At 38.1% G+C, this 14,822-nt stretch overlaps 1 protein-coding gene across 2 annotated transcripts in view; it reads left to right on the top strand.

The window, feature by feature from the left end:
* Window positions 1-14,822, top strand: part of EEA1 (early endosome antigen 1) — a 130,510-nt gene that overhangs the window by 32,698 nt on the left and 82,990 nt on the right. Inside the window, exons 2-3 of one of the 2 annotated variants that reach the window (XM_005206125.5) lie at window positions 3,192-3,284; window positions 11,254-11,379. In XM_005206125.5, coding sequence (XP_005206182.1) covers window positions 3,192-3,284; window positions 11,254-11,379 — 219 coding nt within the window. The remainder of the gene's footprint in view (window positions 1-3,191; window positions 3,285-11,253; window positions 11,380-14,822) is intronic. The other variant, XM_002687214.7, reaches the window with a different exon arrangement.

The raw sequence follows: 14,822 nt of genomic DNA, 5'->3' as shown, positions 1-14,822 counted from the left end.
GGATTTCTTATTTCTTGACGTAAGACTGTACTGAATTTAGTCCACTTACATTTAAGGTAATTACTGATAATCATGTGCTTATTGCCATTTTGTTAGTTGTTCTCTGGCTGTTTTTATAGTTCCTAACTGTTCTTCCTTTCTTCTCTCTCTTCGTGTTATGGTGTGAATTTTTTTTTTTTAGTGTCATGTTTAGATTCTTTTTTAATTTTCTTTTGTATATTTTCTGTAAGTTTTTTCCTAGTGGTTACTGTAAGGTTCACCTATGACATTCTATGTAAGTAGTAGCCTGTTCTAAGTTGCTGGCAACTTAAATTAGAAATCATTCCAAAGCTTTGTCTTTTACTCTGTCCTGATGTTTTATACTTTTGATGACACATTTTATTTCTTTTTATGCATCTTTTAACCAATTAGTGTAATTTTAGTTGTTGTAGTACTTTCGTCTTTTAACCTTTGTGCTTGCTTTATAAGTCATTGATCCTCTACCTTTATCATATTTACCTTTAGCAGTGAGTTTTTTTTTACTTTCATTTTTTTAAATTAATTAGTGCCATTTCTTTTCACCTTAAAGAAGTCCCATTAATATTTCTTGTTAGATCAGTTCAGTGGTGATGAACACATATAGTTTTTGCTCATCAAGAGTTTTCTTGATCTCCTTCAATTCTGCATGAAAACTTTGCTGGGTAGAGAATTCTTTTTTTTGGCTGTGCTGGGCAGCTTGTATGATCTTAGTTCCCTGACCAGGGATCGAACCATCGCCCCTTGCATTGGAAGCACAGAGTCTTAATCACTGGATTGCCAGGGATGTCCTCAGGTAGATAATTCTTGGTTGGAAGTTTTTTTTCTCTTAGCACTTTGAATATGATATGCCACTCCCTTCTGCCTTTAGAGACTCTACTGAAAAATCTGCTATAGTATTATAGGGTTTCCCTTGTACCTGACAATGTTTTTGTCTTGTTGCTTTTAGGATTCTCTCTTGATTCCTTTTACAGTTTTAATTATGGTGTGTCTTGTATGTGTCTTATTGGGTTCATCTTATTTGGAGGATTCTTCCTGGACCTGGATATCTGTTTCCTGCCCCCTGTTAAGGATGTTTTTAGCAACTATTTCTTTAAATAGGTTTTCTGTCCCTTTCTTTCTTTTCTTTCTTGTACCCCCTATAATGCAAATGGTATTCTGCTTGATGTTGCCCTGAAGGCCCTGTAAGGTATCTTCACTTTTTAGAATACTATCTTCATTTCTCTGCTCTGTCTGGGTGAGTGCCGTTGTCTTACCTTCCTGCTGGCTGATTTGTTTTTCTGCTTAATCCAGTTTGCTGTTGAACCCCTCTAGCATATTTTTCAGTTGTAACTTCTGTTTTCTCTTTGTTGAAGTTCTCACAATGCTAATTTTTTCTTCACCTGTATTTGGCTGTTGTCTTTATGACCATTTTTTTGAACTTCTTGTCAGGTAGATTGCTTATCTCCATATTGTTCTTTTTTTGAATTTCTGTCTTACTCTGTAGATTGGACTATCTTTATCTCCTCATGTTGCCTATTTCTTTATGTTTGTTTCTGTATATTAGGTATACCAGCGGTCTCTCCTAGTCTAGAAGGAGTGGTCTTATTTAGGAGATGTCCTGTGGGTCTCAGAAGCATAATCCTGTCTGGCCACCAGAGCCAACGGCTTAAGGGGTGTCTCCTATGCATGCAGGTGGTGGGATCACAGTTGCAGTGGGGATGCTGGTGGACGGGGCTGTTGCTTGGCTGGCTGTGAGACCCAGCCGAGGTGCATTGTTCTCCCACTGGTGCTGACAGGCTGGGTGGAGGATTCCAGTATGGTGCCTGCCAGCGTTAGTATAGCAAGGCAGCCTGAGATCACATAAATGGCTCCTTCCAGTGACTCAGAGACCCTGTGGAGCATTCCAGCTAGTTCCTTTCTCTACAGCAGATGTTTCAAGATGAGTAGGTGAGTACCCTCACCTATAGTCCATACACTTTTCTTTTTTCTCTGTTAGCTGTTTTATTTACCTATTCAGTTAGCTGTGTTTCCCTCCCCGCCCCCCCCCGCCCCCCTCCACCCCACCCCCCTTCCCCCCTCCCCCCTCCCCCCTCCCCCCCCGCCCCCCCCGCCCCCCCCCCGCCCCCCCCCCCCCCCCCGCCTCCCTTTGAATCTGTGTGGTCCATGCACTTTTCAGTCTGGGGTTTTTTACCCTGATTTTCAGGTCAAGTCAATCTGTATGCAAGTCCTTTAAGAGTAGGTTTTCTATTCCCTATAGTTCTTAGTTTTCCTGGACATACTTCACATGGTTTTTCAAAACCAGGTGTTTTGAGGGCTCATCTCTCTTGTGAGGGATTTTTTTTCCCCCACTTACTTGTCATGTGCCTTGGAGCAAGTAACTTAATTTCCACACCTTTATTCTCTCTTGCATATGGTGAGAATAATGATAGTTTGCACTCACTGTTTTTTGATAAGGATTATTGAGTCAGTTCTTGTACTCTGAATCTGTCTTTTACCTGATGTTTTAGTAGATTTCCAGTTCCTTTAAGGTCATACCTAAGTATAATGAATAAAAATGTTGCAGGAGGAAAAAAGACCTTTAACCCTCCAAACTGTATCTTTGATGGTGGAATATTAAATATTGGAGACAGATTGGTAATGGTTGGCATGGGTAGTTGATAGGTGGGTGACTAGATAATGTGACCTGTGTTGATCTTTTTAGCTCCTCTCAAATCATTGTAGTTCAGTTGATATAGTGGAGAGCAATGCAAGAGGAATTAGAATTACAGCATTTTATTTCGATTTCTTTCTGATTTTTATTAACAGTACAATCTTGAGAAGTCCCTAGCTGCTTTGAATCTGTTTTCTCATCTATAGATAAAACATTTTCCCTGTATCTCTCAGGGATGTCATTATGATTAAATAAGATACTCTGTGAAAGTGAGGTGAAGATGATAAAGCACAATCAAAATAAAAAGTTTATAAAGGTAAACTTTTTATTAATTTAAAAAGACTAAGCCTGAGAGAATGCAGATAGAGGTATTGATCCAGGATTAGGTTCAGTCTTCAATAAAGGATAGCTTTAGTGCTGTTTGTTGTTGTTGAGAGGACATCTCCTTTTATGTGTAAGGCTAGCCCTGATTACTATTTAGTTATTAAATAGTTTATGAATATATTGTTGATATTTACTTTGCTTTTTTCTGCTTGTGTTTCAGACTCCTGGGAGAGTTGGCTCTCAAGGTTCAGATCTAGATTCATCAGCAGCTCCTATAAACACAGTGGATGTCAATAATGAAAGCTCTTCAGAGGTATGAGAATAATCATTCGTCAATAAGGTTCAGTATTATTTAAGGAAAAATAGCAAATGTTTGGAGTAACATTTGGTAATTTAAACTTTTGTAGCAAAAGATCTCATAAATCTTTCTTACAAATTGGATCCACACTGTAGGTAGATAATAGTGCTTAGTTGTGAGACTGCAAAAGTGTATATTAAGACTAAAAAATAATATTGACAACTTTTATTTAATAAAGTCATTTGAACTTAATGAAGATTTAAAAATCTGTTTGTAAAGAATTACCAATTAATTAGTAAGTACTTATGTGTTTGTACTGTGATGAACAACTAAGCTACTGAAAAATTAGATAAGCTATAAAACTTTTACATTATTTGTCTTCATTTATAATTTGTAAGAATGTTTGTTTGATAGCTTCTTAAAAATTAATGGAGAAAGTAAGTCTAAAAAAATAACTCAAATTTTTTGAGAAGTCAGCCATAGAAGTTTATTACTATCATTTTTAATGAATAATATATACTCATTATAGAAAAAGGAGATTAGGTGAGAGAAGAACATAAAAACCATCCATAACTCTGCCCCTGAGAGATGAACACACTCGCATTTCTGATGTGACAGTTTTTGTCAGTTGCCTTTCTCTGGGCCCAGCTGTGCCCAGTTCCCTGTTCCCCGCTCTTCCCCATCTCTTGGTTGACGAGTCTGTCGTGTGCACGTTTCTGTGTACGTCTTTTACCACCCATCTCTCTATTTTGTCTCTTTTTGCCCATCTGTCTTTCGTATTAACCATAATAAAATCTAACAAGACTGAGTGAGAAGAAAGGGATCACTTGAACTGTATAAAAGAGCAAGTTTAAGGAAAACATTCAAACTGTGTTTATGACAAGCTCAAAAAGCTCAATTGTAACCCTGGAAACGAATTTAGTAATAATTGTTGACCTCGTTCAGACCAAACCCAAAAAAGCCTGCAGTGGTGATGAGCAGTGCCTGCTAATCCTCCTGCATTTTCTTATTAGGGCTCCTTTTCTACTGTGATAGTTGTACTCTCTTCTTCGTCCTCAAACCTTTCGTGTGTCTTACCTTATTCCCTCCTTCTCTCAGTCACCTTCTATCCCATTGAGAGAAAAGAAATCATTAGAAGAATGTTCTCATTTTGTCACTAAAGCTATGCTTTAGTCTCTATTCTCTTTATTACTTCAGTGTATGGAAGACAGGTCTCTCTTCCTGTCCAATTTCAGTCCTTTCTCTTGTGCTTTGGATTCCATTCTCTCTCACATTCTCAGCTTATCTCTTTTCCTGCAACTTTGGTTTTTACCTGTGACATAAATTATTCCCATCAGCATACAAATACTGTTCTAGAAGTGGCTCTAACCTGGGACTCTGTTAAATTAAGTTCTGTACTTGAAATTTTTCATATTACCAACAAGTATAAATTCCAGCTATTAACCTAATTGAGAGCTATTAGCGATTATGAATTCTCAGAGGTTGTTTTTTCCATATGCCCAGTGCTAGGTGTTAACTGGTTAAGATTTCAGTTGAAACCTCTCACTGTGTCTCTCAATTTCTCTTTTTCTCTTAATCTTTCCCTTTTACCCTGAGGTTGGCTTCCCACTTTGAACAAATTCTAGGTTTTAACATTGTGCCCTTAGCAACCATCTAAATGGAATTTGAAATACCATGGTCTCCAGCATTTTAAAGAAATAGTCAGAAATAAAACAGTGCCCTGGTTTGGTACTCATATCATTGTCCGACTCTGTGCAGCCCATAGATGGCAGCCCACCAGGCTTCCCGTCCCTGGGATTCTCCAGGCAAGAACACTGGAGTGGGTTGCCATTTCTTTCTCCAATGCATGAAAGTGAAAAGTGAAAGTGAAGTCGCTCAGTCGTGTCCGACTCCTAGCGACCCCATGGACTGCAGCCTACCAGACTCCTCCGTCCATGGGATTTTCTAGGCAAGAGTACTGGAGTGGGGTGCCATTGCCTTCTCCATTTTATATATTATTATACATCATAATATATAAAATAGTATCTACATACAGGCTATTACAACAAAAGTACTGAGAGGCTTAAACAATAAACAGTTCTCACAGTTCTGGAGGCTGGGATGTTCAAAGGTCCGGCAGATTCTAGGTCTGATGGGGTTTGCTTCTTGGATAAAGAAGGCCATCCTCACATGGCAGAAGGGGCAAGAGAGCTCTCTGGGGTCTCTATTTTAAGGATACCTATTCCATTCATTAGGGAATCCATCCTCATGACTTAATCTTATCTCCCAAAGGCCCCATCACATTGGAGGTTAAGATTTCAACATATGAATTTTGAGGGTATACAGACATTCAGTGTATAACGTATACATTATGGATAATACATAATGTGATATATCATTTGTTCTCATCAGGACAGTTGTTTAGACTATTTAGTATATCCCATTGCCAAAGCATATTCTTTGTTTACTCTTTATCTCTTTCTAATCTGACGTCCATCCTTAGTACCCACTGAAGGCACTTGGTAATGACCAGCATATAACACATCAGATTTTCAGTTTCCTGCTCAAGTGGCTAGAGAAGACTTTTCTTAGGGCTTTTTTAGTAAGTGTCCACTGAAGTTTTCAGGTTGCTGGCTTTGCCAGCACACAGCCCAGAATATATGAAGTGAAAAGAAAACTCACAGTACTCACCACTGTCTCAGTCCTTGGCTCCTGAGACCTTAACTGGTCTGCCTTCTTCTCTTTAGCTTTCAGCTTTTTATTTTTCTTGTGTTTTATATAATGCCTAGAGATTTCAGCTGTACTTACAGGAAGAATAGAGAAATGTAGCTGTTTCATTTTGTCTGGAACTGAAAATCCAACCATTTTGAGAATTGGAATATTTATCTTTATATTTTAATGACTTGTAAGAGTTCTTTATCCTTTTATCAATGTTTTGGTTGCCTCCTACTCATTCCGTTGGTGAGGGAAGGATTCCTGTTCTAGGCTTATGGGGTTGGCTCAGTACATAATTAGACAAATGAGATCAACGTAGTTTGTTACATATACTCACAGCCCAGGGGAAGAGGACACTGTGTGCCATGCAGGGCCACATGAGAACTGCACTTGGGAACAAAATCAATAATCAGGGGCTGTGACAGGTAGGCATTATGGTGTCAGGTGTATGGTATGGTGTCAGGGAGGTAAGGCCTCTCCGCCCCATCCAATTCCTACAGGAGATGTGATTGGCTTATTTGAGTAATTCCAGGGGCTAGCAGGGCCTTGTGAAGAGGAGAAGCTGTTTGGATCAGATCAGATCAGTTGCTCAGTCATGTCCGACTCTTTGTGACCCCATGAATCGCAGCACGCCAGGCCTCCCTGTCCATCACCAACTCCCAGAGTTCACTCAGACTCACGTCCATCGAGTCAGTGATGCCATCCAGCCATCTCATCCTCTGTCGTCCCCTTCTCCTCTTGACCCCAATCACTCCCAGCATCAGAGTCTTTTCCAATGAGTCAACTCTTCGCGTGAGGTGGCCAAAGTACTGGAGTTTCAGCTTTAGCATCATTCCTTCCAAAGAAATCCCAGGGCTGATCTCCTTCAGAATGGACTGGTTGGATCGCCTTGCAGTCCAAGGGACTCTGAAGAGTCTTCTCCAACACCACAGTTCAAAAGCATCAATTCTTCAGCGCTCAGCCTTCTTCACAGTCCAACTCTCACATCCATACCTGACCACAGGAAAAACCATAGCCTTGACTGGACGGACCTTTGTTGGCAAAGTAATGTCTCTGCTTTTGAATACGCTATCTAGGTTGGTCATAACTTTCCTTCCAAGGAGTAAGCGTCTTTTAATTTCATGGCTGCAGTCACCATCTGCAGTGATTTTGGAGCCCAGAAAAACAAAGTCTGACACTGTTTCCACTGTTTCCCCATCTCTTATCTGTGGGAACAGAGTGGTGAGGGGAACTTGCAGTTAGGCCATTTGAAGCCCTTCCAGTTTGACTAGTTGTGAAAGCAGTGTGTATTGGGCCTTAATTTTAGGCCTTATACCACAATCAGAAATATGTGCTGTGTATATTTTTTCTCAGTCTGTGGCTTGTTTTTCATTTTGTTAATGGTGTCTGTCAAAGAGAGATAGTTTTGTCAGACTTTTCTTTTATGGTTTTTGCTTTTGGGTACTACAGAATTTTTGGCCTACTTCAAGGTTGTAAAACTATCCTATGCTTGCTTCTTGTTAAAAAGAAATCAAGCTACTTGGAGATATTGTACAAGACAGAATATAGTCAATATTTTATAATAACTATACATGGGCTATAACTTTTAAAAATAGTGAATCACTATGTTGTAACCTATAACTTACAATATTGTATATCATTACACTTCATTTTAAAAAAGACTGAAAGATTAAAAAATCCTTTAGCTTGTACATTTCAATCTTTGACTTATTTTAAAGTATTGTGTATGGTCCGAAATTGTGCTTGAGGTTCATTTCTTCCATGTGGATATGGAAACCACATTTTTCTATATCCTTGTAGTAACCATTTGCTGAAAATGTTACTTTTTCCACTTGAATTGAATTTTCACTTTTGTGAGAAATCTGTTGACCTTATGTGTGTGGTTATGTTATTTTCTCTGATCCAGCCATAATGAACTGATTTTAAGGTGTGCCAAGTTATTTCTTATCTTTGAACTTTTGTGTGTGCTAATCTCTATGCCTTACCTAGTCTTGCTTTTTCTTGGTTAACATCTGATTATCCTTCAAGTCTCATTGCAGATAATTGCTTTTTCCTGTCAACTTTCCTTGACTCTGATGTGAGACAGATGTTTCTTCCATGTACTTTTGTGGAAAAATATTGCCTATCCTTTTGGTTAAGTGAAAATGAAGTCGCTCAGTCGTGTCCGACTCTTTGTGACCCCGTGGACTGTAGCCCTACCAGGCTCCTCTGTCCATGAGGTTTTCCAGGCAATAGTTCTGGAGTGGATTGCCTTTTCCTTCTCCAGGGGATCTTCCCAACCCAGGGCTCGAACCTGGGTCTGCTGCATTGTAGACAGACGCTTTACCGTCTGAGCCACCGGGGAAGTCCTCTACCCATCCTTTTGGTAATGACTGTTATTGTGAGATTCATTTATCAAATATTTATTGAAGCCAGATGCTGTTCTTGATGCTGGAGTATGGCGTGAGTGAAAAAACCTTTATCCTGATGGAATTTAGATCGCATTGGGTGGAAACAGGCAAAACCTAAAACATACAGAGGGAGACAGTTGGTATTACTGAGAAAAATAAAGCAAAGAAAAGGGAATAGAAAGTGTTTTGGGTGGATGCAATTTCAAATAGAATTGTCAGGGAAGACATTTCTGAGAAGGGAATGGCTCAGAAAGAACTGGATGAAGTGAGGAAATGAATCATGTGGCTTTCTGGAGCAAGCATGTTGCAGGCAGGTGGAACAAGTCTTTGAGGTGAGGGCATGCTATGTTGAAAAACAGCCAAGAGACTAGTGGCTCCAGCACAGTGAGTGGAGGGAGGTTGGGTTAGTGAGGTAATGAGGCCCACTTCATGTAAGGCCTTAGAGGCCTTTGTACAGACTTTAGTGTTTTACTCTTGCTGAGATAGAAGTCATTGGAAGGTTTGGAGCAGGGAAATGACAAAAGTTATCTACATTTTCATAGGGGTAAGGATAGAAGCAGAGACTGTTGGAAGGCTTCTGCAGTGATCCATATACACTTTGAGGGTGGCTTGGATCAGGGCAGTAACAATGGACAGAGATCCTCAGGTCCTCGATATATTTTGAAGGAATTGTGTTGGCCAAAAAGTTCATTCAGGTTTTCCATAAGACCTGAAGGAGCTTTTTAGCCAATCCAATAGTTCTAATAGGATTTTCTGATTAGTGAGGTATGAAGTGTATTTTCTTTTGCAACTTTTTCAAGAAGTATATAATCTTATTAAGGATGAGGTCTTTGCTTTATTTTACCATTGTGTTCTCACTACCATAGCATAATGATGTAGTAACCACACCCAGTAAATACTTTTTGAATGAATGGTTGAATGATATGTAGAAACTTACAGTGAAGAAATAAGTAAAGTGGCAGGCAGCATAAAGATATCATGGTTAAATAGACCCGCATTGTTCTTTAAAAAAAATGATTGTTCTGTAGTTTTAGTACCTGGGACTGTGGTTTCCAGGAAGACATCTCTTTCATCAGTAAAAAGAAGAAAAAGTGAATTCATGTTACTTATTTTCATCCCCTGGCTGATCTCCTTTAAGGATTGTCAACAAAAGGAACAATGATATTAAATGATAGCTAACATTCATTGAATGTTTTCTTTGTATCAGATGCTGTGATAAGGACTTAGCATGTATTGTGAGCTGTGAAAGTCGCTCAGTTGTGTCCGACTCCTTGCGACTGCATGGACTATACAGTCCATGAAGTTCTTCAGGCCAGGATACTGGAGTGGGTAGCCTTTCCCTTCTCCAGGGGATCTTCCCAACCCAGGGATCGAACCCAGGTCTCCCACATTACAGGCGGATTCTTTACCAGCTGAGCCACCGGGGAAGCATGTATTACCTCATTAATTCTCCTGAGATTCCCCATATGAAGTAGGTGTTATATTTATCTCATTTAATGGATGAGGAAATTGAAGGTCATATAAACTGCTAAGTGTAGTAGCTTAGGATTCAAGGATTCAAGCCCAGAACTAGTTCTTAACTGCTGACCTGTCTTGTGTCTCACTTTGGAATCTTGTTTATAGTCTTTCTTCCTTGCTATGATCCTGAGTGACATTAAGGACCCAAGGAAGCCTTAGCCTCCCAGTTCTTAATGTTATCAATGCCAGTGATCTTTATTACTTCTCTGGTTCCTCAAGGCCATAGCAGTACCTCCCATTTTCTTATCAGACAGAACAGTTTTATCTGGCATGTTAAAATCCTATCTCTGCATACCTTACATCAACTGCCTGTCATATCAAAAACTTTCTCATAGTCATACTTCTTAACTTCTTTGGTCTTGTTGATTATTTTAGATTTTTAATTTCTATTTTTCTTATAGTCTATTATCCTTTCTTGTCTTCATTTCATTTAGTCTCTAACCATACATCTAATGACAGTTAATATTTGTTGAGCACTTACAATGTCTCAGGCAAGGAATACACTGTAGAATACACTCTAGATGAATAGGTGCTAATACTAGCTCCATTTTATAGGTGAGGAAACTGACGTTTAGCAAAGTAAAGTGATTTTTTAAAAGTCACGTAGTCAGTATTGGTTGAGACTCAAACCCATATCTATTTTTGACACCAAAATTCACGACATAACTTTTGTAGCCTATTGTCCTTCACCGCTGTCATTTAATTTACTTTCTCCTTGACACTCTCAACTTCTTTATTCTCTTATCCTTTTACTGTTCCTCAAACCATAGACAAAACCACAAACCATAGATCAGTGTAACAGCCCATATTTTAAAATACAGATATTGTTAGGTATAGGGAGTTTGGGAGATTGTTGTAAAATGATTTTACTTAGCTCATAAAATTAGAAGGGGGGTCACCTGCTAGGAATTGTGGGTGTGGGCAAGAATAGGATCTTTAGCTTGTGGAATATGGTGAAGACTGAAAATTGCTTTCATTATAAGAACTTTTTGTTGAGAACATTATCTTACATAAAAATATTTGTTAAAACTGCCAATCATTTCTTGATCCAAAATAACAGCTAGCTTGTCAGTACTAGCTCTCACATAAATAAGGACAAAGTATCATAAACAAAATGAATAATAAGATTCCAACAAAAGCAACTGTTTAAAACAATAAAATTGACCAGTGGGAATTTACAGCATTAAGGATGGAAACTAATTTCAGAGTCCTACTTTGGATAGCAGTCTTTCACCCTTTGTACAGTTACTACTTGAAAATTTCCCTTCCATGTACTAAAAAGAGATATACTAATTATTTTCCTGGGATGTCTATTTTCATTGTCTCTGTTTTGTTTCATAAATAACTTTGTGTATATCCTCCTAAAAGTTGTTATTTCACAGGGTTTCATCTGTCCGTTATGTATGAAAAGATGTATAACTGCTATTGATTTGTCGGAGCATTACCAGAAAGTGCACGCTGAAAATGAGACAAGAGGACAGGAACTTCTTAATGACTCCAGTGTTACTGTGGGTCCTGAATATTTTGTTTTAGCAGCTTGGTTATGGGTTGCTCAAAACAGCTTTGTTTTTCCTTGCCTCGGTGTTGCTTACTTTTTGTGCTACATGGGAATATGGATTGCTTTCATTATGCATGCTCTAAGAAGGTTCAGTAAGGAAAAGATGCTCTTGGGAAGTTGGCTTGGCTGTTCTGACTGTTTGCAGCTGTCTTTCTGTGAATCCGTAAAATACATAAAAGTTTAAGCTTATTGTTGCATAAATTTTGCCATGAAATTTGAAATATAAAGTGAATGTTTTTTATTTCAACATTCGTAAGTTATATCTTTATTGTATAATGTTTTATTAATGAATGTATTAAAATGCTTTCAATTAAGATGCTTTACTCTTAAAGTAAAAGAGAACCTTGCATGTGAACTGTTACTGTCTTTACTTGGGAAAATACACAGCATTATATACAGCAGATCCAGAATCTGGATCTACCTCTGTTTCAGTCTTTTCCCCAGACCTGTTGGAAGTTACAGAATGGTACACACTTGTCATTAATAGTGGCTCACTCAAATGTTTCCCTGTAGTGTGTGAGGCTGGTGTGAGTCGAAGGCTGGGAGTGGGAACCAGTGATGGAAAGTGTTGCCCATTTTTAGGCTGGAAAAACTTTTTCAGATGATCTTGATATACTTCCTTTGAAAAGCATGACAGTATTCTAAAAACAAAGAAACATAGCTTTTAAAAAATTTCTTTTACAAATCTTATAAAAGAAGGAAACTTTATTTATCATGAAAGATAAAAAGTCAGACTTTGCTATGAGGTAGTGATGTATAAGAAAATGATCTCACCAAACCTTCACTTACTTAACATATTAATGGGGTACCTCTAATGTGCCAGATATTTTGGTAGGTAAAGGAAATAAAAGGTAAAGAAGATATGATCTCTGTGCCAGGGAGTTTTTATTATAGATATTTGCAAAAAGAGTGTAATGTATGATTCAACTCAAGGGGAACCGCAGAAAAACTTGAGGGGGGAGCAACTAAACCAGACACTCTCTAGTGTGGTAGGAAAATGAGTACATATAGGCAGATACCAGTTAAACTGCAGAAGCAATGTGACCAGAGAGGCATGAAGGATTCATGGAACTCTGCTTAGTATGTTACCAGTTGTCTTCCTTCCAGAGCATACAGGTTAATTTTTCTTTATGGGTTAGCCAGAATCAAAAGTGACTGTTTTACCTATTGTCACTTAAGTAAGAACTTTCCTTTTAACTGAAAGAATACTTGATACAATAGGGTATCATAAATATCAAGTTAAGCTAAGTTCTTTGCTACAGTAGATTTGAGAAAGGATTAGAGATAACTGAAAACTAAGAGTAAGGAATTTAATGCTTTTAATCTTAAATCAGCTGTGTGTGTGTGTGAGTGAGAGAGACAGGGAGAGAGTTGGCGAGATGTTTGGAATGATTAAGGGAAATAAATACAGCTGGCTATTTTAGTGTTTTATTGTTGCTGTTTTACTGTTTCTAAGTTATCTAGCAACCTCAATTCCCATGAAATTTAGAAAAAATAAATAGAGGAGTTTCTTAATATCCAGAATTAGTATCACAAAGTCCATGAACTAAAGATCATGCACTTTATTCATAGGACATCTTTCAGATACTCATTCTGAGTTTATTTTATGTACTTTATTTTAAGTGAGTGATGTGGTTTTAATAAACTTTTCCCCCTTAATCTAGCCTTCCCATCCAGTTTTAAAAATAATTGTTGAAAGATGAGAGGGTGTAAGAAAGACTATAAAATATGGGTACAGGAATTAGAGACGTGCCAAAATTAATACAGTGGAAGGCACCCATTCAGTGATTAGTATTTATGCTCTGGAACATTCAGCAAAGGTTTAATATCATCAGATTAAGAAGGTGAGGAAGTACACATATGTATTTTAGAATTATTTTTATCAGAAATGTCCTAAAATTGAAGATTTATTTAAACATGCCATGTCTAATCACATGGAAAACTCACTTAGATGGAATATTTCTACAGCTAAATATGTATTACTGAATTTCTAAAATTTCTCTTTAGGGATGAATCAGTTCTTTCTAGAGTATTAACCTGGTAATATTTAGAAGCGTTAAGAAGGTATGACATACTTTCATGTGATCATTAGCTTTTTGGCATCTTTAAGTATCTAGAGACAAAACCTGGAAGTAAAGACAATAGTCAGAAAGCCAAAACTGTGAAGATTAAATAATATAATTGGGGCGTGGATTCCCTGAAGAACAGTATAATTTGCCTTTTAGTTACTAGCGAAAGCTGAGACCCAAAGAGAAATGCCAGGCTAAATATTACAGGGGTTTATGTGCTGTGGCATTAAAAGCATGTTAACTAAGTGTGGTACTTTAGTTACTGGGCAGAAGTTATAAGAATGCCCAAGAAAGCTTAATATAGAACCATTACTAAACATGGTGGTAGATAACAGATGGCTTTCAAACAGGAGTGTAACACCAGCTAGATTAACACACTAGCTGAGGCCATTCATTCGTTCAGAAGACAGTGCCGAGCATCACATATCTCTGGATGCTAACGGCGTTATTCTGATGTTTAAAGGCACATCCTCAGTACCCAGGCTTTGCTTGTTTTAGGTGTTCCACAGGAGATAATGCTTTCAATCCCCTGGAACAGTGCCCCTGCCCTTCACTGTGGTTCTGTGAGCAGAACATACCTTTGTTTTCCAAATACAGCATAATTATGTTTTATACCTCTTCTATACCTTTGTTCATGCTTCTCTATTTGCTTAGAGTGCCTTTATTTTCTGACAAGTAAATTCCTATTTAGATCTATTTCTAGTGACTCATATAGACATATGTCAACATATACACATACACACATATGTGTGTGTGTCTGTGGATTTTGGGGGCAGTATTAACTGCTCAATAGGCAGATTTGGATACTTCTCTTGTATTCCTATAGTTCTTTATATATACTTCTGTCATACCGTTGTCTGATAATGTCATCCTTGTTGAGCCTTAAATCTGCCATATAATGTGAATAAGTGATGTGAGGGTATGTTATTTGTACAGCACCCACAAAGGAGCAGAAGTAATATGTTTATGTTTCATTTCTGTGTATCTGGAATATTTATTACTTAGCTCAGTGTATCCCTTGGAAGGTCTTATGATCTGCAAGCTGTTAAGCTTTTCTGTTTGGTTTTTTTCCTGCCAAGTTATGCCCTGCCAGGTTCATTTGTATTTCATTAAATAGATACACGGAGTAGAAAGTATATGGTTATGTTCAAAGTACTATACTAGTCACTAGGGAAGCATGGATTAGCGTTGCTGTATTGTGTTATTTGCTGTTGTTGTTTAGTCTCTTGAGTCGTGTCCCACTGTTTTGCAACCCCATGGCTTGTAGCCCGCCAGGCTCCTCTGTCCATGGGATTTCCCAGGCAAGAGTTCTGGAATGAGTTGC

The sequence above is a fragment of the Bos taurus genome, chromosome 5 (genome assembly GCF_002263795.3).
Source record: "Bos taurus isolate L1 Dominette 01449 registration number 42190680 breed Hereford chromosome 5, ARS-UCD2.0, whole genome shotgun sequence".
In the NCBI taxonomy this organism is placed as follows: domain Eukaryota; kingdom Metazoa; phylum Chordata; class Mammalia; order Artiodactyla; family Bovidae; genus Bos; species Bos taurus.
Note: the sequence above shows the minus strand (reverse complement) of the source record. Positions and strands in the feature narration are given on the sequence as shown.